This window comes from Rhipicephalus microplus, chromosome X (genome assembly GCF_043290135.1).
Source record: "Rhipicephalus microplus isolate Deutch F79 chromosome X, USDA_Rmic, whole genome shotgun sequence".
Classification (NCBI taxonomy): domain Eukaryota; kingdom Metazoa; phylum Arthropoda; class Arachnida; order Ixodida; family Ixodidae; genus Rhipicephalus; species Rhipicephalus microplus.
The window spans coordinates 298,692,997-298,718,084 of record NC_134710.1 but is presented as its reverse complement, the minus strand read 5'-3'; the positions used below and the strand labels follow the sequence as shown (position 1 = coordinate 298,718,084).

The 25,088-nt window shown below is 44.3% G+C and overlaps 1 protein-coding gene across 1 annotated transcript in view; it reads left to right on the top strand.

Annotated features, from left to right (window-relative positions):
- The window catches only part of LOC119161389 (nose resistant to fluoxetine protein 6), a 34,285-nt gene extending 10,979 nt beyond the window's left edge, over window positions 1-23,306 (top strand). Inside the window, exons 2-13 of the mRNA XM_037413828.2 lie at window positions 3,130-3,338; window positions 7,410-7,533; window positions 8,026-8,113; window positions 9,177-9,289; window positions 10,253-10,432; window positions 10,989-11,085; window positions 11,894-11,989; window positions 14,354-14,522; window positions 16,209-16,291; window positions 17,725-17,847; window positions 18,703-19,147; window positions 20,356-23,306. Coding sequence (XP_037269725.2) covers window positions 3,130-3,338; window positions 7,410-7,533; window positions 8,026-8,113; window positions 9,177-9,289; window positions 10,253-10,432; window positions 10,989-11,085; window positions 11,894-11,989; window positions 14,354-14,522; window positions 16,209-16,291; window positions 17,725-17,847; window positions 18,703-19,147; window positions 20,356-20,736 — 2,108 coding nt within the window. The 3' untranslated portion in view covers window positions 20,737-23,306. The remainder of the gene's footprint in view (window positions 1-3,129; window positions 3,339-7,409; window positions 7,534-8,025; window positions 8,114-9,176; window positions 9,290-10,252; window positions 10,433-10,988; window positions 11,086-11,893; window positions 11,990-14,353; window positions 14,523-16,208; window positions 16,292-17,724; window positions 17,848-18,702; window positions 19,148-20,355) is intronic.
- Window positions 23,307-25,088: the final 1,782 nt, after the last annotated feature.

The window sequence follows — 25,088 nt, the reverse complement described above, 5'->3', positions numbered from 1 at the left end:
ACTCACCTCCAACCACGCCCAGCGCAGGACAGTGTACGTAACAGATCATTTATAAAAAATTTCCGGGCGTAAATACAGACCTCGCTGAAAATATGACAAGGAACCTTAAACAAAAAGCTCGTTAGGGATCGTTTACTCTAGCCAGGTCAGGACCCGAATTCAAAGACCATTTTACGCTAGAGCTGCTCCCCACAGAAAGTTTCAGCCAGCTCTGATCTGGGCGTAGCCTCAGTGAAACAGACTGTCCAATGGAAAAGGGCACGTGCGAAAGAAAGTCGTTGTGATTTCAGTGCCCCCTGTGGAAAAGAACTTCAAAATGATTGATTGATTGATTGATTGATTGATTGATATGTGGGGTTTAACGTCCCAAAACCACTATATGATTATGAGAGACGCTGTAGTGGAGGGCTCCGGAAATTTAGACCACCTGGGGTTCTTTAACGTGCACCCAAATCTGAGCACACGGGCCTACAACATTTCCGCCTCCATCGGAAATGCAGCCGCCGCAGCCGGGATTCGAACCCGCGCCCTGCGGGTCAGCAGCCGAGTACCTTAGCCACTAGACCACCGCGGCGGGGCAAAAGAACTTCAAGAGCCACAGCGAATGAAACGAACATGAGACAAGATGAACGTGGACGCCTGATAGTGTTCACGTTGTCTCATGTTCCCTAAGTGGGCTATCGTTTCCGAAATTTGAACTGTCTAAACGCCCAAACGTCTTTTGATGTATGAAACAAATCGTTCAGCCACTTTGCGCTAAATTTAGTTCTCCGTCGTTCACTATATTTCAACCGGTTGCTCTGTAGCAGTCACTTTTTTTTGTCGGCCGTAGATATTTGAAAAACTGGATGCCTCAAAAAATTAAGCATTAAGTGTTATGAAATTCATTGCCATCTCACATCAAACAATGCTCGACGATTGGTTTATTTAAAAAACAATTGTATTCATTACTGATAAACTACTAGATGTTTTATCCTGTTATATTGTTTATTCCACTCTTCTTTTTACTTGTTTCTTAGTTATGTTGGTTTTATCAGTTTACTGATCTCTCTGTTTTCACTGTTACTGCTGATTGAGTAAACTTCTGTAATCCCATTTTGAACAGGAGGTACCCCTGTAGCCTTGTGCTTTCGAACCTCCTCCTGTATACATAATTTGTATACTGTTCCTTTTTCTGTACTAATAACTGAAGAATAAACTTGAAATTTGACATTCGGGTCACTGCATTCGTTACAAGGACAATACAGGCAACGTCGCTACGCGGAAAGGCGGCGTCTCACAATACAGCGACTTAGGAAATTTGCCGCGCTGCAGTGAGAGTGTTTTCCACATGTGATTCATAAATGAAGGCTGCAAGAATAATGCTGTCGAAAGCAGTTCGACGAAGTCGAGTTGCTAATGGGAAAAAAAGCAAACTAACAACACGCACAAACTACTTTTGTGCCCTTATCGCAGGTTCTCCCAAGTTAAAGGATTTCGACAGCTTAGCACTAATGACGCCAAGCGTCAAGAAAGAATGCACCTGTGCGGCTTTCTAGTTTCCCCTTATTTTTTCTCTTTTCTTTGTTCTCTTTGTTGCCCTTTTAGTCTCTTTCATGAAACTGTTTCTTTCTATTTCTTTCTCATTCCTTCTATCCTTCTATATCTTACTTCCTATTCGTTCTCTCTCCCTGTTTATCACTTCCTCTTCAATCTTACTATATCTCCTTCTTTGTTTCTCCGCATTCCTCTCTTTCTTCCACTTCGCGTCTTGCTCTCTGTTTTGTTTTTTCAATGTCTTTCTCGGTGCCTGTTTTTTTTTATTTTTTTCTACCTTTTTCCTTTCCTTTCTACCCGTTTATGTCCTTATTCCCCCCGTGTCTTTCTATTTTTCTCCTGTTTCTTTCGTATTTTTCTTTCTCTCAGTGTCTATGCTCCTTTCTCCTATCTTTCTATCTCTTTCTTTCTGTTTTTTACGTGCTTCACGTGCTCCACTTCGCCGATCAGAGTTTCAAGGCTCGCACCCGCTGAACCCGGCAGTGGTGCTCACCTGAGAAGTTTTGCCCGTCGGAACAAAAGTTACCGACAGCTTAAACAGCCACCCTGCATCTCACTCATTGGCCGCGTTGTGCGCGATCGGGAAATGTCCGTTTAAACGTAAAACTACGACCTCTCACCAACCACTGGCACTTACTCAGCCAGCTAATGTATGCCATTCTATCAAGCTCCTGCGTCTCGGCGAGCTAAACACACACACTACACCAAACCACAGTTTACACTCTCGCAGTTGCACTTGACTCGAGTCGCCAGCATATTGATAATAGCATGATGTTATCTGCAAAAAAAAAGAACTAATTTAACCATGCAATTTGTGTGGCAATAGCAGCCATTTCCCTGAATTTATGCATTTGAATTGTTATTTGAGGCAAACGTAAGTGATGTTGAGAGAGGCAAGCATGGGTAGTAGAATTTTTTTTTTTTTTTGAGTGCGTGCCTCACGATATCGTGAGTGAAAAACTAAAAGCCAACTTTTTCACTGTGGGGAAAAAGAAACTTGCACCATGGCCAAATAAGAAGAAAGAAAGAAAAAAGAAGAAACGAAAAAATAAAGAAAGAAAGAATGAAAAAGAAAGAAAGAGAAATAAAACATACGAAGTTTAAAATTGTTTTCAAGCGCACTAAAACTATCAGGACACATACTACGTCTTCAAGAAGCTAGTTTGATATATATTCTAGCATATAAATTGCACATGATAAATTTTATTACATGTTACGTCGTTTTCTACACGAGCAGGACTCATGTGCTGGCTTTGGAAATTCATGTGACCAAGCGGCGCGCGTGATTACGCGTACTTTGACAACTTCAATAAGGAGTATGCCGATTTTTGTTTCGTTAAATGCGTATTGCGCAACGTTCATTATATAGAAAAGGAAGGTAAATCTGTCTAGCTACGGCAACCTTATAAGAAACAAGAAAGTGGTGTAGCGGCACGGGTGAAAGAATGCCCCCAGAACAAGAAGCAGGAACATTTCAACCCAGCCGAACTTTTGCCCTCTTGAGAGTCGTGCAAAGCCTATTTTCGGCTTTGTTATTGTGTCTGTTTTCCGCATTTTTACATTGTTTGTGTGGTTTCTCTTTTGTCGGCACAGTGGTGGACGCTATCGGCAAGCCGCAAGCTGGCGCGACCCAGGGCCGCATCGCAGTGTACGGCGCCTACGACCTGTGTCTGTCCATCAGGCACAACGAGAACCTCTTCCAGGGCAAATACTGCATGGTACACATGTACCACGATGGCTCCGACCTGCCAGCCATGGTGTACAAAATCGCCGAAAAGTTTCTCAAGCACCACAATCTCGAAGTAAGTGCCTGTGCGCGTTGCAGCACGTGGCCTGTATGTTGCCTCGTTAAGCGGTTAAGCCGTGTAAGATAGCGTTTGACAAGACGTTCACTTGCCTTTGGGGGGAGGAGCGGAGAGAATGACGTCATGTTGCTCTTGTGTGTTTTCTTCTTTTCGACGTCAAGAGCGTAAGTTAAATAAAAAAGAAACTAAGAGAGAACTTACAGGGTCCTTTGTACATTCTAGTAAGAAGATTTCAAAGCAAATGCCATCTTCTCTTTCTGAGTCAGTCGATGTACTTATACTCCCCTGCCTCACCCCAAAAGTTTTCTGCACTTGACCTGGTTTAGCATCACCGCCAAGATTGGAGGCATTGCAAGCTTTCTTCACCTCACGAGATACTGCACAGTATCAGTGATCGGCCAACCTTACCAAGCGACATGCGATCGAGGACGTCATGCTATTTGGCGTCATTGTGAATTCGTGGTGAAGTCACCAATTTCGACTATCTGTGACGTAATGGTGGCATCATATGGTGACGTCACCAAGTGATGATGGTCTTTAAAGCGAAAGCTTCTCTGGCTTATAGTCGAGCGAGTTCCACTGTGTATCTCCGCATGGCTTTGAAGCGAAGAACGCATGTCATCTCCGTGACACTCTACTAATTCCACGAACTCGCACCTCGAGTGAACTGTTAAACTCTCAAAAAGTGTTAGAGGTCTCCATGGATCAAGTCGACTTTTTAACAAATCATTCCTGCCCTCGGCAATTTAACACTGGAGTCTTCAGGAATTTGTTGTTTAGGAGCGCCACCAAGACATTCAAAGTGTTGTTCTGTTTTTTAGCTAACGTTGACACCATGCAGCTCGTCAATTAGCTTCTTCTCAACAATAATGTTTTTTTTTTCTTTTTAAGGTATTCATTGGTGTTCGCGTCCGTCCACCTACCACGTGTACTAGTTCTTACACCATCCCACTTTACCACGCCTTTTTCTTTATATGTTGTGTACTTACTTTGCTTGTTAAAACACTGCATTTGTGTCATGACATGCCCCTGATATTGCCCCCACCCTCTTATGTAACTGCCTTGAATAGGCCTTTGACAGATAAAAAATGATGATTATGGTACCCTGTGACAAGCCCTGCGAAATTTAATTTGGCGCTGCATTTGAACACAGACCTACAGCGAACGCGTTCGTTGGCTCTTCTGTCTACCTCTCCGAACAACCTTCCCCAGTATGCGAGGTGAAAACGCAAGGAGCGCGTGCATATGCTAGCCGGGGAGCACGTGAGCACGAGCGGCTGGTAGGCCTATCATTTTTTGCGTCGACAGCGGCCGACTGCGCCCAAGTGCGGCGACGGCTTCGAAAACTGACGAAGCAACGGCACTGAGTGCGCGCAGTACGGTACGTTCGACTAGCCATGCCATATCGTTCGGTTGGCAAACTGTGCTTCCCCTGTACTTCGGTTACGAAGGTAAACAAGCCTAACCAAGTGAATAAGTTTTCGCTTGCATAACCGGGACTAGCCGAGCTAAGCCTTAGCCATTATTTGCATCGTGCACTCATGTTGATGGTGACACCGCGGGATGACGGTCGACGCAGGCGGTCAATTTTAGTGTTTGATTTGCCTTTTAAAAGTATAAGACTTTTGACGGTGAAAGAAGCTTCGATTCCCTCCAACAGGTATACCTGGATTGTGCACCATCGATGCTTTCGAGTTCCAAGCATACCCGGTGGTACACATAAACGACTAACATTTCCAAATGGGGCGAACAGCGTTTTAGTAGCATTTCATGGAGTGTTTTATGTAAGCACTATCGGCGCCAAATGAAACCTTGACACCAGGGAGCATTAGCGATGGTATAGTGCACACCGTGCAGTCATTTACAGGCACGCAGCATTCAGGTTTGGCAGCACTGCGCCTGCCCACGGCGATGACTGGAGGGCGCGCACCATACCATTGCTAATGCACGCCGCCCGATGCTCGGGTTCCATTTGGCGCTAATCGTGCAGCCCTACCCTGTGACAAAGAGAGAAAGAGAGGCGGAAATGTATATCCAACAGTACTGCAGGTATTATACCTTTCATTGTGGGATGGTGAAGCAAATTACTAAGGAAATCCTCTGTCAGTAAGTGTATTATAGCGCTGCTGATGACGTTCTTATCACCAACCACATTTGTCTGAAAGGCGACTCAGCGACCTGCCGGGTCATCCTTGTGTAAGCACGTCAGCGTTTCACCACGCTGGCTTGCTCGAAGAGAGTTCCTCAGGAGGCTCGCCATTTTAGAAGACTTTTGAAGCGGCGCCTGCTTGCTTACACGCGGTTATGTCTGAAAGGATACCGTCTTATAAAGCATGCGCCTGCGGTACAGGAATTGAAGCTTCGGGCTTCAGTTCAAGAAGGTTAAAGTTGGAATACTACTTTCGTAACGTTATTAGTTGTGAATTTATCCGAAGCTGAAGGCACTACTCTGACGACACTCACCGTTACACGGCGATAGTACGGCTTTTGACAATTTTGACAAAACTGATTGATTGATACGTTGGGTTTAACGTCCCAAAACCACCATATGATTATGAGAGACGCTGTAGTGGAGGCCTCCGGAAATTTTGACCATCTGGGTTTCCTTAACGGGGACCCAAACCTGATGACACCCCGCCAGTAATAACAGAAGAAGTAAGAAAGGCCTTGGGGAGCATGCAAAGAGGCAAGGCTGCTGGTGAGGATCAGGTAACATCAGATCTGCTGAAAGATGGAGGACATATTGTGTTAGAAAAACTAGCGACCCTGTTTACGAGGTGTCTCCTGACGGCAAGAGTACCAGAATCTTGGAAGAATGCTAACATCATCCTAATACATAAGAAATGAGATGACAAGGACTAGAAATACAAGCTGATCAGCTTGCTCTCTGTAGTATACAAGCTATTTACAAAGGTAATTGCTAACAGAATTAAGACAACATTCGAATTCCATCAACCAAAGGATCAAGCAGGATTTCGAACAGGCTACTCAACAATCGACCACATTCATACTATCAATCAGGTAATAGAGAAAGGCTCAGAATATAGCCAACCACTTCACATAGTCTTCATAGATTACGAGACGCCGTTTGATTCAGTAGAAATATCAGCAGTCATGCAGACACTGCGGAATCAGGGTGTCGACGAAGCATATATAAACTTCCTAAAAGAAATGTACAGGGGATCAACTGCTATCATAGTGGTTCATAAAGAGAGCAACAGAATACCAATCAAGAAGCGTGTAGGGCAGGGGGATACAATCTCCCCAATGCTATTTACCGCGTGCTTCCAGGAGGATTTCAGATGCCTAGAATGGGAACAGTTAGGGATAAGAGTTAATGAAGAGTACCTTGGTAACCTGCGCTTCGCCGATGACATTGCATTGCTGAGTAACTCAGGGGACGAATTGCAACTCATGATTATGGAGCTAGACAAGGGGAGCAGAAAAGTAGGTCTCAAAATTAACCTGCAGAAAACGAAAGTAACGTACAGCCTCGGAAGAGAACAGCACTTCGAGATGATGATGAAGACGACGATGATGATGGTGATGAAGTCTGAGTACACGGGCCTACAACATCCCCGCCTCCATTGGAAATTCAGCCGTCGCAGCCTGAATTAGATCCCGCGACCTGTGGATCAGCAGCCCAGCACATTAGCCACTAGACCACCGCGACGGGGCATTTCGACAGAACTGGCTGCGATCATACGGGAAACGAAAAGAAGAAAGATACGCCAGACTGCACCATTTTCAAATGCGCAATTACCTCCACAGCACCTGCAAATCATCAAGTGTTTCGCGACGTACACAAGAGAATGTAAAATTCTGCAGTATTTCCAACACCTTATACCATATCAACTTGGAATGCAATGAAGTGTGTGTGCAAACACTAAATATAGCGCATATATTGAGTGCCAACCCCCCCCCCCTCACCCTGAGAAAGAGCTTTACACTCGGTAACTGATGCAAAAACATTTCACCATCTCGTCATAATGTCAGGAAATACGCAGACACAAAATGAAATAGTTCAGAAGCACTTCGTAACACACTTGTTTTTTTCCCGTCCAACAGTATATCGGCAACATTTCCAAAATCAATGACAAGGAGTTCGTGTCTATCATCCCCCTTCTCAAGTACGGCGTTTGTCTGCCTTCGGTATGCAACCGGGAGGACCTTCAAGTGATCATCGACCACTGTAAGTTCGCCCTTTCGTCCCCCCCTCCCCCCAAGACGATGTCATTTGCTATCGCGTTTCACACGAGCTTTTTCGAGTGTCATGGACGACATTTGCTTCCGAACTTAATGCTGAACCTATTTTAGATATAGAAAATGTACTATAGACGCGTGCACAAGCTTCTTTTTTTTTGCATGCATCTTACCATTTCTAAAGCAAACTACACACGCACGTTACGGTTTTATTTGTTTTGTACCGCTACGGCATCCACTGCTTCAGTTTCTTGGAGAATAAAACAGCATGACATTACCTCTTATTCTGGCATGACTTTTGTACCTGTAGAGCCGTTGCGGAAATAACTTTCACAGCTAGCTTGGGCTCTATTGCCAGGTTCATTCATTCATTCATTCGTTCATTCATTCATTCATTCATTCAGTCATTCATTCAATCATTCATTTCTTTGTTATGACCAATGTTAAAAAAAACGACTTTGTCTTCTTAACCCTCATGCAGTTGTCGGCAATCTCAATCTCAACATAAAGGCTGCGTGGTGCAAGACCGAAGAGCCAGTCAAATTAGATCGACGACAGACCTTGATTGTGTAAGTGACGACGAATACCCTATACTTTACAATCAATCGATCAATCGTTTATTCAATGTACGGAGGAACAATCCACTGCTGCTGCACGCATCACGTGAGAGGAGTTAATAATAATAATAATAATAATACTATATAACAAAGGCAGTCTAAATAGAGAGAATCCGTGCAGAAATACAAGGGTGAGAGGAACCCTAATGATAGGGCACAACACCACAACACAGCAAATGTACAGAAGTGGTGACAATAAAGGTCATTCATGTTAAGAAACATTTTATTAGTTGAAATAGATTAAATCTATCGGTAATCATTTGAGACGTTCCTGTCGCACTTGCTCAGTGCGCGTAGACGGACATTTACACCCGTATTCAGAAATGCTTCTCGACTTGAACTTGTCTTAAAACCGCCTTCAGTACAGCGCGTTCGAAAACAGTCTGTGCGTTTGTGCTACCTTGGTACAGCCTAAAGACAACGCGTTCGAAACGCGTTCGTGCTGCACTGAAGTCGATGGCAAGTCAAGTTCAAATCAAACAGTGTTTCTGTATACGGGGTCAATCACCTGTCCTCGAGTTCGGCTGATGTAACTGCAACGCTTTTTTAAAAAGCACCAATGGTTAAGCTTAAAAAACAATTTAGTCACTATATATAACGTTTGTCTGCTTTAGGAACTTACTTTACAGCCTGAATTTTTTTTTCTTTCTTGTGCGTATCTGAGCAAGGGGGTGCGAGAAGGTGGGGGGAGATCGCTTTATACAGGCACCTGAGTTTGCATATACGCTTGTGCATATTCTTCAACTTCGAGCAGGAACCAAAAGCAAACATGACATCAGATATCGTCAATCTATTCCTGTTCTTTCGGCTGTCAACAAAATTTTGCAGGATTCGTCATTATTATTTAGAAGTGCTTCTCTACAGTTCAACGCTTTCATGATTCCCATAAATGATGGCGTACTGCGGTCGTATCACACAGCCGCCTTCTGGTTGCCAGCTTTCAGCTTTATTTCTGACGTCAGCGCTCATAAAAAACACGTAGGAGAAATCGCTCACTTTACGTGCGTCTCTGCAGGTGCCTTTTCGTACTGTGGACCGCCTTCATTCTTTTCGGAACTGCCTACGACATCTACAGGACGATTCTCTCGACGGAAGAAATCAAGGAACCGAAGTACCACCCCTTCATAAGTAAGTAAAGTTTCGGTTGAGCCTACCTGTCATTCCTGCTTCGATCGGACGACTTATACAGAGCCTGTGGAAGAAGTTGTCGCTGGCTGTAGCTGGATTTATAGGGTGAGACAGGAACGCTGTTATCAAAAAAAAACGTTTAAGCAAAAAATAAACTTCACGGATGTTTCGTTCAGTGGGCCACCGTCCAGAAACGCCACGTGAGGCCGAAAACAACAGGTCACGCACAGCGAGGCGAGAGAGGACGTAAAGGCCGCAGCTCACGAATCATCCAAAGAACGAAGAGGTGTGAGGGGTGATTTTAAATGAAAGAGGAGAAAAGTGAGCCCCGTAACTGTCTCTCAGGGGGAGGACACCTCAACAGTAGCTCACGATGGGTGGGGGTAAAGGAGGAATTAAATGAATAGGATTAAAAGGTAAGGAGATATAGAGAGGGGAAGGAGACAGCGAGGCACAGGGACAGCGAATGACGGAAGTAAGGATAAGATAGGAAAGATGGAGACGGTCGCAGGAGTCCGAGGACGGGGCACCACTCGGCGAGAGCTCTTGTCGGCGTCAGGTGATGGCGTAGGGCGAGCCCAGTTGGCCAGAGCAACGCTGTCGTCGGAGATCGGCGTCAGGAGATGGCTTAGGGCGAGCCTCGTCGGTCAGAACTGCGCTGTCGTCGAAGATCGCGAGGGCACAACCAGTCGGCAGGAAATCCAGCGAGCGAATTGCGAAATCAAGAAGACACGCACCTTCCTACCCGCTCTCTCAGGAGTTCACCCTGAAATGAGTTTGATGGGCGTTACGAATTATAATTATGTTATAGGGTAGCATTAAGCAGCAATTGGTCATATCGATAGATTGCATGCTCCTTGCGGGAACGTTTTTCTTCTCCGGTGAAATGTAAACGCTTGTCTTACACTCCATCGTGTAAGCAAGGCGCAAAGACATGACAAGTGGTTCCCCTTTCTTGCGCAGGCTACCTCTCCGATTCGGTGCAGTCCGTTTCCCTTCGAAGGGCCTTCAAGAAACTGATGGACATGCCCAATTGGGGTGACTACTCCAACAAGCTCGGTTTCATTCATGGTGTGCGTGTCTTCTCTGCTACGTGGATCGTTCTGGGACACAGCCACATGCTACGGGACCTGCACGCCAGCTGTAAGTAATTAGAACGTGCATAAGTGTGCACACCACGAAACTTTTTTCCTGTTCTGTCCGTTTCATTCGGCTTTCATAACTATAAACATGAGGATGGTTGTAGCTGCTGCCTCGTTAACTGTTAATCACCTACACTTTCTTACTGCTGCGTATTAATAGATAAAATACGTTGTGCTTGTTTGACCTTTTCCTTTCCTTGGTGTAGATGATAGCTTTAACTTGAATGTACATGTGTATTTCGCGACTGATGAAGTACGTCTAGCAAGTGGGCTGGCATTTGTAAGGGCAAGGTTACATTCTTCAGCTAAAATGTGTTAGCTGAGGTTTTGAACGAAAATTTTCATAACAAAAATCGACTAAGCCGGTTGCCCCGCTGAATATGTACACATACATCTTCTCAGGTGTCACCAAGAAAAACATGTCGCGAATTTTTTTTTAGCATTGTTCGCTTAACAAACAGTATATCGGGAGTTAAGAAAGTATTCAGCAAGTCTAAGCAGAAGTATTGTACCCCTTACTGTACGAGTGATTCTACGAACTTTTCTTTCTTTTCCAGCCAACATAATTCGTTTCCTCAAGCGGATTCAAGAAGACTTCTTGTTCACTGTTCAAATCAACGCCTTCATGTCAGTCGAGACGTTCCTTGTCATAACGTAAGTATTCTTGACCATGACACCGAGCAGGCAAGTTGTCTTTTACCCTGGGACAACATGATAATTCGGCACCCAGTTTTCACACGATGTGTAGGATTTGCCGCGGGAAACGCTTCGTTAAAGTATCGTTACCAATAAAATTGTTTGAATTGTTTAGTAGTAAAAGTCAGTAATAAGAACGCATACGGCTGGATCGAGTGAACGATGTCCAACTGCATTTATAATCATGTTTTAGTACCAAGGGAACCTCTACTATTAATGTTATGAATTTTTAAACAAAAAAGCTCTTCCTTCAATTCAAAGCGAAGCATACATCTCTTGGAACATGTCATTGCCATAAAATGTGCCTTGAATGCAGGCACCCCAACGCTGAGAATCTTCTCGCTGTGTTGGGTGAGCAGATATGCTCTTATTACAGACATTCGAACAGAAAATTGCTGTACATGAAACAGCATGCATGGTGGAAATTCGAGGTCAATATTGCATTAATTTATGCTCGTGGCGTTTCGCTGTCCAGTATCAGCTCCATAACGGTAAAAAATATTTTTTACATATCATGTTCGGCTGCAGGAGTGTATAGTCAGCATTTTTTAGCGGGGGGGATGTTCAACCATACTTTATGTATGTTCGTGCATGCGTTCGTATATGTACGTGAATATATACGCAAGCAAAATTGAAAAACTTTGCGGGCAGATTCTAACCCCCCTCCCCCTCTTGGTTAAGCCAATCTTAAAGTGCACATGCTCATCAATTCAACTACGAACATTGATCATTGTATGAAAAAGTGGCTTTTTTTTATTTTTTACAGAGGATTTCTTTCGGGCTATCTTGTGACCAAGGCACCAAATTTGGACATTCACCCACTACTGCTATTCATCGTGGCACTGGGAAGGCGCTACATCAGGTAAGCCAGCAACCACAAATCACAACCTCTCAATTGTATTAAATAGGTTCACATATATAAAAAAAACATACGCGGTTAACACTAACGAAGGACAGGTGCACTGCCGAAAATCTGGAGTGATCAGGGTTAACGCTTTTGGTTATTATAAAAGAGTAATTGCATTATTACCTTTTTGTATGTGGCAGCTATTCGGCTTCTGTCGAACTGTTTTCTACACTCGCATCAAGCGCGTTTTCCGGCATACTTTTTTCGTCCTTTTTCCAAGTCAAGTAACGTCTTCGTCGTCTTGTTCGGCTTATTTAATGGAACATTCGTAAAAGTGTATGGTCGCCGCAACAAAATCACGAGAACAGTCTTTTTACCACATTTACATTTCTCTAGTGTAGGATAGATTGAAGTCCACGACGAGTCGGCCTGGCGTAATTCAAGCAGAACGCTTAAGGCACAGAAATATGTGTTGGCACACGCACATATCCAGTCTCAGCTCACTGCGTGCGAGCTGACCTTGTCGTCATCTTATGAATGGGTATCAGGCTCACTTTACCTGGCGGCCCGCAATCACAAAATTTCGCCTTCCGCAAGGAACGGGACAGTGATTAGGCGCTAAGTGTCGAGTGACGTATCCATTATGTCTCTTAAATGACTCAAATCTGGCGGCAAAGTGTGAAAATTTCGGCACACACCACGCACCTTGGAAATCTACGTTATGCGAAGCATGCGTAAGGAAGGTGACCGTGAAATTTTTTCATTGAGCAACGCGTTATGAAATGACGCTAAATATGTGTACAAATGTTGCATATGCTGAACAGTTGCAGATGTTTATATAACGTGTTTGCCCTTGCGCAACGATTCTAATAGTACCATGAGTATTAGCAACACCAGAAGCAATAAGCAGTGCTGGTGCTATCGAGGATGGTAGCATCCTCGATAGCACCAGCACTCCTCTGGCCACTGCTACATAAATAAACTTCAGTGGATGGCACCCAACTACAATTGGCGTTAACCCGACGCAACGGCTGTGTATCTTAGGAGTACATTCGTAAAATTTATAAAGTTGAATAGCCAGCAATGCAACCACAATGGACGTCTCACGAATATTAGGGTGTATTTGAAAAGCAGTTCCGAGGCATGGCGTGGCTCGGCGGTGCAGTACTTGATTGTCACGCAGAATTCCAGGGTTCAATTCCTGTGGGGACCCTGAAATTTATTATTTGCATTTGTCGGGTCAACGCTGCCGATGTCGGCTTTTTCTTAATGCTCACGCGTTCAAATTACCCATGTCTGTTCTCGCCCTTCCTGGGTATGCTATCGATCACCTGTGGCGCATACCACTCCTTCTCTAAGTGATTTTTCTGAGGGAATATAATAAGGAAAAGAAAAGTGCCGCCCTTAACTGTCTATCATGGTAGCCCTGACCACTGCGGCATAAATCAACTTCACCGGACGGCGCCTGAACATCTGCGACTACCCCCTCACCGCTGGTATTGCCACACGTCTGGCGGAAAGGGTTTGACGACGTACGCAATGGCACTTTGACATTATTCATGTCTTGACCAGCGCGTCATCTTCGTCAAACCATCTTGCCCTCTCATACTAATTTGCAATGGTGAGCGACATGCATTTGGTGGCATCGTAATTGCGTGTGTCGGCATATTTTTAAACTCTGGCTAAAGTTACCTGGGGCACCCTGTGTATATTATACTCTGCTTCATTCATAGCAAGCGCCTCGTTCTGGCAGAATTGATGCCTTGAGGTGGTATGCGAGGGATGCTTGGTCAGCTGCCATCTCGTAATAAGATACGCACTAAGTGACGCCCAACAGGCAAGAAAAAGTGTTGTACACTCGACGCAATGGCGACAGGTGGCGCTGACTAACGCTCCCACGGTTAAAAGGCACATATATGCCCTACAAAGTGGATGGAGATTACCGCAATTGTAGCTCAGTGGTAGAGCATCGGACGCGTTATTCGAAGGTCACAGGTTCGGATCTTGCCGGTGGCAAGTTATCTTTTCGTCCACTCTTCTTTCTTCCAATTTGCATTACAACTACTTCTAATAACATCTCTTATACTTTCCCTGAAATTACTGTCTTGTAGTTTTCATTTATATTGCGTCTAACAAAAGAGAACGAGCCCTTAAAATTACACTTTCCTTCATATATATATCCGGAATGGCACGGTGATGCCGACTGCAAATAAGCTGATAATTCCCGTGTAATTGCTTCCGCAATAAAATGCAACCAGCAAATGTACGTCGTTCATGCTGGATGCGTCTCGCTTTTTTTCGGTACAGCCGCTACTAAGAACGTTGCATGGAAAACCCAGTGCACGGGTTAAAGAAACAATGTTTTCTGCCTTGCCGCAGATTTATCGTTCCAATGGCAGCACTCTTCGGCTTCGTTTACCTCATCCCTGCCCTGGCGGACGGGCCCGTGCTGCACGACTACTGGCATCTCTTCGTGGGCCCCTGCGAAAAGAGCTGGTGGAAGATATTCACTATGTCCCAAAACTACATGGACGGCTTCAAGGACCTGGTGAGTAGCCTGTCGCGGCCCTGCGTCATATAGTTATCAATCCTACGGCAGGTTTTTGAAAGAAAACTAACATCACGAGCATGATAATTGCAAGTTTTCAAATAGCGCACACTTTTACCTCACACCTTTGCACATCTACAGAAACTGACATAAACTAAATGCCGGAAGCGGCTCATAAGAACGGGTGCACGACAATCGTGTTGCTAAATGAAAAAGAGAAAAAAATCGCCAAGCGAGGACAAGTATTGACTAGGAAGTTAATCTCAATAAAAAGTGCGACAAGGTACTCTCTGCGCAGGCAACGGGAGGAAAAGAGGGAGAGAACAAGTCATATAGCGAAGATCAAAGATGCCTATATGTATGAAAAAACGTTCAGTTTCCAGGAGCATGGTTATTGAAGCTATAGGTGCCTGCAGACACCGCACAATGAAGCTTTCGTTTCGTATATTGAATAAGAGTATAAGCCACCCATGTAGGAACGACTGTATTTTGTGCTGCCATTTGACGTTATCATCCGTTTCGAAACCACCATACGACCTACAGTTTGAGGCCTTTGTACTGCCGTAACTGCTTATGGACTTATGTATCAATGTGATAGGTGAGCTCCTGCAACTCAAGTGAACCGACACATCTGTCTTGCGCACTAATTTTATTTAAATAAAAGCGACGTCGTCTGCTTAAAACATCCCTATAAACAATGCCTGAAAAACACCTAGAACGAGCACGTTTTCCACTCCTGGCGTTTCCCGTCTTTTCGACACGATTAGCAACAACAGCAGTACGTTGACATGAGGTCGTGATGAAATGGGCTTTCGACTAGTGCATATAATGTACGAAGCATATCAGTTGTGAATTGTCTGCTACCTTGCTTTGCCATGCAGTTGCACGCCTGATCTGCCTTGTCTCGTGTGACTATCAGGCGCGATCAACCGAGTTCATTTCGTTTTGTGTGTTTCCGATCGCACAATTGGAGATATCAGCGTACATATAAAAGCGCAAAATCACGATAGGCTCAAAGCTCAGCGCTGATATTGCACACGTGTATTATGAAGAAGCAAATGGCGACGAGGACATGGCGCCTGTAGGAAGGGTAGTTAAGGTGAGAAAGAAACCAATACTTCGTTTTTGAAATCGGAGTGATGTGGGAACCCTTTAGAAGCGCCAACACATCTCGCGATAGTGAACAAAATGAACGAACGAGGACATTAACTTCTCAATTTGTCAGTGAATAACATTCACACGTCGCATCTTCAGACGGCGCCTGTAATAATTCTTTCATACGCTTTTGTTATTTTTTGTTTTTATGTTGCTCGACAAAAAGTGACGTTCGAGGAAATTTCATGAAAGTATTATGCCCTAAAACTACCCTTTAATGCCTCAAATGCTATTTATTACGAAGAAAAATAACGAACGCTTCTATTCGACAAATAAATATGGCCTTACTTCTAATTGATTGATTGATTGACTGATTGATTGATCTGTGGAGTTTAACGTTCCAAAACCACCGTATGATCATGAAAGACGCCGTAGTGGAAGACTCCAGAAATTTTGACCACCTAGGGTTCTTTACGGTGCACGTTCTTACTACTGTTTCTGTACTTGTATATACCTCTATAAAACAGCGTGTTTGCGCACTTGCACAGGGTGCGGTGTCCTCAAGCAGTCACTTGTCTTTCTTTCGTGCAGTGTATGCCCCACTACTGGTACATCTCAGTCGATTACCAGCTTGCCATCGTCAGCACAATATTCTTGGTCTTCATCATGCCTAAGTAAGTGGTTATTTTCTTTATTTAGCCTATATTATGCGCAAGGTTTGCATGCCTTATTTTCCAACAAGATACACATACTCCACTATTAGCAAGAACGTGCTACACTGATCCCACTGCTCGTTCGTTAATGTCCGCTTGACACATCATGCAGGTTTACTAGGCTTAATCTCGAGATTACTCGGTCATCTAAGTTTGTTTATATAGTTATGAACAGAAAAAAAGAAAGAATACTAAAGTCGGGTATAACATTAGAAGGCAACAGCATTTTCGCCTCAAAGTCCGATGCGCGCGAGCATCTGCCAATAGGCACGCACTTCAGGTCGTCATGAGCCGGACGGCCGGTGATCCTGCGGACGGAGAACATGCTAACTTCGTTGTTTCTAGCTCAGTGCGCAAACGACCGATCGTTGGCACCAGTGTGATAAGATATCGGAGCGCGTTTAGCTGCCCGAATAAAAAATTTGAGCTTGCCAACGATAATCAGGAAAGTGTTTCAATCAAATATGCGAGCATTGAAATGTGCTTCTGTGCAACTTCTCAAACGGAGCAGGATGTGTGAGGGACGTTCTTTATCGGCCTCCGCGATCCGGCATGTGCTGTAGAATTTCCATCATTACATTTTTACCAAAGCGCTCGTCATAATACACAAATCTTATTTACACCGACAAATACGCGTTTCATAAGCAGTCACAATTTTTTTAGCAGAACTACTTCTTTAGTCGCGGAGTGAATTGGCTGTTGCGCTTCGGTCATCTGGGCGGGGCCTCCCCTTGTCTTCTAAAGTTGTACCCGACTATACGGCACGTTCGTCAATACTGCTCATTCGACTGCGAAAACATGAACGCATAATTGGAGTCGTGGTTCGTTGATATGAAAATAAGTAAGTTACAATTGTTGGCGTTTTTTTTTTTTGTTCGAAAATACGATACCATTGCGAGAGACTCCATAGTGGCCGGCTCAGAAACTTCGAGCACATGTGGTTATTTAACATGCGCGCAAATTTTACCACACGCGCCTCTAGAATTCCCATACATCGATATGCCGCCATCGCGGCCAAAATTTGATCCCGCGAGCTGCACGACAGCATTAAAGCACCACAACAACACGACCACTACGAATCGTAATAAGTAAATTGGACAAGGTAATGCGTCTGCGTATTATATGCAACTGAATAGCGCAGTAATTCAAGGACCTCGCCAAAATATTTTTCATTTTTTTCTTTGCTTTGTCAACTTCTCCGTAGTTGTTCCCAGATCAGTAAATGTTGCAACATAAAAACCATTAAGATAGGAACAGTGTGTTCATGTGGCTTGTCATGTGGTCTTATAGCCATCTCTTATTTCTCTGTACTAGCAGCCCTCTTTTTCAAAGAGCATGTTTCAATTTACTGCGCGCTACTATAACAAACGGCGGCTTTGATTCTTTTGTTGCAGATGGTTCAAAGGATCTCTGTATTTCATGGGACTCATTGTTGTTGCCACTTGCCTGACGACCGGTATTCAGATTTACGTGCATGAATACACGCCGTTCAACATCGTCTTAACCACGAATGTGAGGTAAGTCGTACTTGTTCGGTCATTCCCCTTCTAGAACGCTAGCAGAAGTTCACAGTGAACAGAAAGTGTATTTGAAGGATGGTGGTAAACGAAGAGAGCACTGACCTCGGTTTAAAAGCGACTTCATGGAGTGTCCATAACAGCACGTGGACCGTAACACTACCAAAGTGAAATTTAAAGGAGCCCTGCAACACTGATTCAGCATGGTTAGAAAAGGCAACAAGGTTGTCAAGGCTCCTCAGAATACGCGAGCAAAACAATATATCGCAGAACGCGGGCCTGAAATTCGCTATTATTTTAAAGTCAGCAACAAATCGTACTTTTTACTTTCGACAAATAAAGTCATATACCCGAATGATCTCGCCATACACCCATATTCACGTCCATTGGCTGATTTGAGCATCGTGAGCTGTGTAGACAACGAGGACACCGCGAGAGGCCGCCACGTCCCGCACGCTCGCTGACGATCACACTGAAAGTAAACCGCGCGTTCGAAAAAAAAAGAAAACGTGCTCAAGGCCATGACCGCACGCAACGAAACATCTTTCTCCAATAATATTCCTTCCCTCTTTGCTTTCAGCATGCTCACCTAGACATGAGAGAAAGAAATTAGAGCATGTGATAAATCTGGCAAACTTTGCTCGTACTAGGTTCACTCTAATATTTTTTTTCGGCTGTCGATTCATGAGACCATAAGCTTCTTTAATAAAGCCATTCAATTGTTACTTGGAAAATTGTTGCAGAGCCCCTTTAAGCCTTGTTTAACTACGCAGTTTCATTTTTGCGACATGTTATCGCAAGCAGCAGTATTCTTGTCGGTCACTGACTGCGCTGTGTCTCCTATCTCCCCCGCAGGCAGCTCATCGAATCGGCGATGAACATCTACGTCAAGGCATACACGCACGCACCGCCGCTATTCGTGGGCATCATCTTCGGCTGCCTGGCCGTCAAGAGGCACCGTCTGTCGAAGATGGTTCAGCGCGCTGCTTGGGTCCTGGCCATCACGGTGTCACTCGCCGCGTTGCTGGGCGTGCGCAGCTGGTTCGAGGGCCGCCAGCCGCACAGACTAGAGTCGGCCATCTACGGCGGAATGCACCGAGTGTCTTGGGGATTGTGCGTTGGCTGGGTCCTGTACGCTTGCGCCACGGGCCGGGGAGGTTTCGTCACCAAGATCCTTGCCTGGCCCATCATGTACCCGCTGGGAAGGCTTTCATTCTCAGTATACATGGTGCATATCCTCCTCATGGGCACCAACGCCATTCTGAGCCGCGAGAACATCACTCAACAGCCTTTCTTGCACGTAAGCAACAACACCTGCACATAAGTCGCAGATATAACGCTTCCGTTTACCATAAAAATATGTTACATGCAGAATTATCAACAGGTAGTCTAGAAGGTATTCTACACACACACACACACACACACACACACACACACACATATATATATATATATATATATATATATATATATATATATATATATATATATATATATATATATATATATATATATATATATATATATATATATATATATATATACACCGCACAAGGCTTACTAGATGTGACAAAAGTGCCAAATGTATACCTGTCACTGTAACACTAGAGATGAGTCGGGATTAGCTTGATTCCTTAGCAAGGGATCGTTACTATCTTATCAAGAGGTCGTTACTACATTATTGAAACGTTACCTACCCTTAGAAGTCACAGAGCTTGACTTTTAGCATAATCGAGAAAAATCTGGGAAACCCGGCTCGTATACTACGATTGTTTTGAAAGTATTCCGGAATTTTCGTTTATCGTCTACGGCTCCTAAAAACCGATTCTTGTGGTAAAGCAGCTGTAGCGATGGTCGTATAGTCATGACAAAGCGTGAAAATAAATACAACCAAAGTAAAGTCGTAACATTATTCCGTACTCTAGTCGATTCGCAAAACTTAGCTTCCCGACGTTCTGCAAGGGCCACGACAGATTGCGTGCAGGAGGTCTCGGGGTTACCTTCGACCACTTGGGCTTCTTTAACGCTCACGCAAAAGTGGGATATCTGAGCGTTCTTCCATCGTTTGTACAAACATTTGGTAGCTAGGTGGCCCCGCCACGGTTACACTCTAGCGCGGTGGTCTAGTTGTTATTTGTACTCAGCTGCTAACCCGCAAGTCGCGGGATCGAATCTCGGCGGTGGCAGCTGCATTTTCAGTGGAAGCGAAAATGCTGTAGGCCCATGTGCTCAAATTTGAGTGCTGTTAAAGAACCCCAGGTGGTCAAAATTTCCGGAGCCCTCCACTACAACGTCTATCATACTCACAATGGTTTTGGGACGTTAAACGCCACATGCCAATCAACATTTGGCAGGTGTGGCCAGGAATCGACCTCCTGCTCAGCAATATAACGAATGTCTTGTATGGAGTTACTGTTGCAAGTTTATTCGCAGCCGCAAAATTGTTTCATGACACCTTTCTTGCGTCTAACGTACAACTAACTTGTGCTACTCTGGCGGCATACGCAGGCTCAATTCTACATATCACAAGTGGTGATGTCCTACCTCCTGGGTGCCATCGTCTACCTCCTCATCGAATGTCCCGTGGCAGGCCTGGATAACGAGTTCTTCCGAAGGTTCATGAACTTAGACCAGATGAGGAGCGACAACACCAAATACAATAATGAAAGTCAAGACCTCAACGCCGTCCAAGTCACCACCGGTAATGGTGCGACAAAAATAGAGGACGCGTCGTTGTTCAAACTGCAAGTTTCCAACGGCGTCGCCGACGTCCCAAAGAACGTTTGCAATGGATGCCATCACAATGGCTATACAAACGGTGCCTGTGAAACCGATCTCGTCGAGAAAGACACTGCGGCGAATGGCGCCATTGTTTCAGTGAAATTCTGAAAATGTGTTATGTATATAGCTGCTTGAATATGTAAATAGTCCTATACATGTTTCACCTCTTGTAAATGTTGTGAGTGGACAAACAGCGATAAGAAAGGATGCTTTTTTCTATTGTCTAGTAGCTTGCTCATGGTTGTGCAATGACGTGCTGCTGTGGCGCCCGGTTATGCGAATTTCGGTAGTTCGTAGATACGTGTTGTGTTTATATTATGTAGTTGTGGCTAAGCACTCCCATAAATTCTTGCTTTGAAGTCTTCTTTTTCTTCTCTCTGTGAAATTTGAGCGCCCGAATATGTGCCGCAAAGCCGCATGTGATTCTAAGCTTATGTCTTTACTATTTTGCTATCTCTCTCTCTCTTTCTATCACTTGATTCTGTAGTTGTACCTGGAGAAGTCACGGCCAGCTCGATGGCAGCTGGCTCATGCACACATTCCTGCCGCTTTCGCCCAAGTTTTTAATTATTTGCGAAATGACATGCCATATATATGAATTTTGATAATCAAAGCGCCAAATATAACATGTAAATATATTCCTTTTCCGGATCACTTTAGAAAAAAATTCTTACACAAGGATCTTCAGAAAGCTATACCACTTTTTTTTTTAAGTGCCTCGCGTTTTTTTTTTTTTTTTACTGAACGTTTCGTGGATATCAGGCAACGAAAAGCCGTTAACGTAACGCGTTTATTGCCTGCCACGGGTGGGGCTCAACACAAGCCTATAACGCCACGCCGCACTTTCAAAGTGTGAGAAGGCCCACGGCATATTTACTAATACCTCGCATTGTATCTGTTCTTTTCTTGCCTTCTTTTTTCACATGCAACTCGCACGTCTTTCCGAATTGTGCCAATGGGCTTGGGACAAACTCCCACGTGTCTCGCAAGCAAAGCGTTTTCTAAACTTGCTCAGCCATGCGATAGAAATTTTGGTCCGGAGCTTTCAAAGCAGGCTGATCTCCTCTCCACGTGTGCAACGGACATTTCCTTCCTTTAGGCGGGCGCCGGTGACCCTCAGTCACGCGATGCTGTTGGTCTCTGTTATCACTGCTGCTGGCCACATAGCGGCACCATTATTTCTTCTTCTACGGCGAAGATGAGAGGCAGTAAGAGGACGCTTTCACTGAGACCCTAATGTCGTCACAGGAAGGCAGAGACGTCTTTCTCAGGTAACAGTGGCAAGTGAACGTTGCGCAATCACAAACGCCCGCCATTAGTAGACCAGAAAGCAACGCCGCACCTTATTTGTTTCCACGCTTCGATTGTATTCAAGGGACACGCAAGCAACGAAAAGAGCAATAAATAACATTTACGTCGTCTTAACGCACGTTGCCGGCTCGGTCGATCAGGAAGGCCGATTAATTCAAATCGCACCTTCACTAAGACACGAACATAAACACGCTAAGTATAGTATCTAAGAACAACGTATACACGAGTAGTGAAAACATAATTCTCTAAACTCGCAAAGTATTTTTTTTTGCCCGCCTTATTTATTGATAACGAATATTTGCCGAGACCTATATACTGCCAAAATCTACGACGTCACCGCAAAATGACGCGGAATGGTGCGGTAGTGCTGGCCACTTTATCACACCTCAAAAAAAAAAGGGGGGGGGGACCAGCACGAACACTACCTACGCTGACTTCTTTCTCACCTGCCTCTCATTTGACTTTTTTCTCTGGTGTTCTAATTACGTCTCATGAATAAAAGTGTTATTTATATCTATACTTGATAATCGTAAGCAGCTTATGTTATAACTTTCTTTTTCGGCGTTCCCCTTAAACCGATGTGCTCCATAAGGCGTACGCGTGAACTGAGCCCAAAGAAAATATTGGATCCCGGGGCGAAACTGGAGGATCAAGCTCGCAGTCTTCGGAGTTATGTCTCGCCTTAATTTTCTCGTAAGACGGCGTCGCCTTCCACTTTCCCAGATTTCTCCACTTCACTTCTGTCGATATAGGTGAACACGACCTGGCAAGCGCTCGCTCCAGAAGCGCCAATCGCAGGACCAAATGTCTTTTGCGTACAACCACCATTCTCAGATGCCATAATGTCGCAATCGCACGCCAGAGCATAACGAGCTCCCGCTATACCTGCTTTATTTACCAATTAGAGGCGTCTACAACAGTGAGGAAGTGCACTACGTGATAAACGACCGCCAAGTATTTCCACCAATTCATTGTGTACGCCTGATTCTAGTGTGTTTGTCATAATGTGTGTGTGTATATATATGCCACTGTATAGGTGTGTTGTTGCAAAATCACGTGGCCGCAAAGCTATTTTTTGCCTATAACACTCTGAACTGGAGTTACAGAGAAAAAATCTGAAAAACTGTAAAACATCTGCGGCAGGCAGACCTAATAACATTCTCGCACAGCTTTAATTCGGAGTCGAAAGTACAAGACCTGCTCGCGATATCTACTGGCTTCAAGCTCCGAAAGCCTTCTGTGTGCCAGCGAAATGTACGGGATGCTCCCATCGCGGGCGTGGCTGCCAAGAGTGAATCACGTGGCGCCGCTCATACGGCGAAGAATGTTTGAATGTACAGTGTACAATAAAGTTTTCTCACCCGATATTCACCAGGTGTTTGAGAAATCTTTCAAGTCGTTCCTGTAGCGACCAGTTTTCGCTGGAAGCGAAAGCGCTTGACGGTGTGCAGTTTATAATGTGAGCTCTTCATTTTACGAACTGTTTTTAGCTTTGCTGATATTAGGACAAATGAATAAATGAAATAAATCTCCTGAGCAACCATAATGGGCTAGTTATTTTGGTATTGATTCGGTGGAAGAACCAAGAACGCAAGAGTTATGCGTTACAAAAAAATAATAGAAAAACTTTACCCAGAGGAAACGGAGACGGCACCTCAAGCTGCCTTCGCAGCTTTTCCTCGCAATCCTTCTCACCGCCTTGATTAAATACGAATAATAATTATTATTATTATTATTATTATTATTATTATTATTATTATTATTATTATTATTATTATTATTATTATTATTATTATTATTATTATTACATTCTCATCTCTGCTGTTTTTGCACAAAGAATATCCATAGAGAATTCAATTTCTCATACCGTTCAGCAAATGTACACCGAAATATGCCTGCCGCACATAATGACGCATTCGCTTCGCGCGATGTTCCCCTGTTTGCGTCCGCTTTCTGCTCGTCTCAAGCTCCACATGAATGGCGAAAACTTAATCGACAATGTTCCTGGTAAAGCAACAAATGTTTACTGTTGCTGCTGTACAATCGCGCGCTCGATTGTAGGCAATGTGAAAGGGGTGAAAAAATCTGTGTCGCGCTCCCCCCCACCGTTGCTGGATTACATTCCTGGCCACGGCAGCCGCATTCCGACGGTTGTGAAAAGCACAAACACACTTCTGCTTAGATAAAACATTCATTGGTACATAATCATGTGATTTTGAGACACGAGACACAATATCTAAATTATTAGCTTGAGGTGTTCATGAGCGGTTCCTATAGAAGATATGAATATTTGTCCTGCTCTAGCATTATTTGTATTGGAGGAATGCACATATCTACGGACCCTGCTTTCGCTGGTGTGCTTAGACCCACGCTCGCTTACACTATCGAGTCTCGCAAAATATATCGTATGTGCTCACCTTAAGAAACCACCACCACTGCTGTGTATGTTTTTCTGATGTACTTGTTCACTCAACACGTTGTTCGGATTAGTATTTCGCATGCAATAATTTTGGAGCTTCCTTTTACCGAAATTATTGAGGTTAAGTGCGTTTGAGGTTCCTTGCGGAAATTCTCAATACTGCCAGATTGTATCTTCGAGCAGAATAGTGGCAACGGTGATGTCGCACTCGTAACTACCAGTTCAGATAGCCACCTCATAAATTAATTTTCTTTGCAGCTGATTACCTGTACGTGTACATGACTTATGAGACATGTCGTCACCTAATTGATACGAAGGTTGTTATAATATTTCTTGAGCCACTTCGCTTACTGCGCCATCGAAAATGTTCATTTCGACATCCTGGTGTTGTGTTGGAATTGTTGCTATGAGCGGCGCTCCCATACGAAGTGAACATTACTGCTTGTGACGCGGCGGTAGATCACCCCAGCATTTCACGCAAATCAGGGTATAAACAACTACACAATCTCTAGCGACTGTTGAGAAGATACATGTATTGATTGATTGATTTGTGGGGTTTAACGTCCCAAAACCACCATTTGAATATGAGAGACGCCGTAGTGGAGGGCTCCGGAAATTTTGACCACCTGGGGTTCTTTAACGTGCACCCAAATCTGAGTACACGGGCCTACAACATTTCCGCCTCCATCGGAAATGCAGCCGCCGAAGATACATGTATATCCGAATAAAC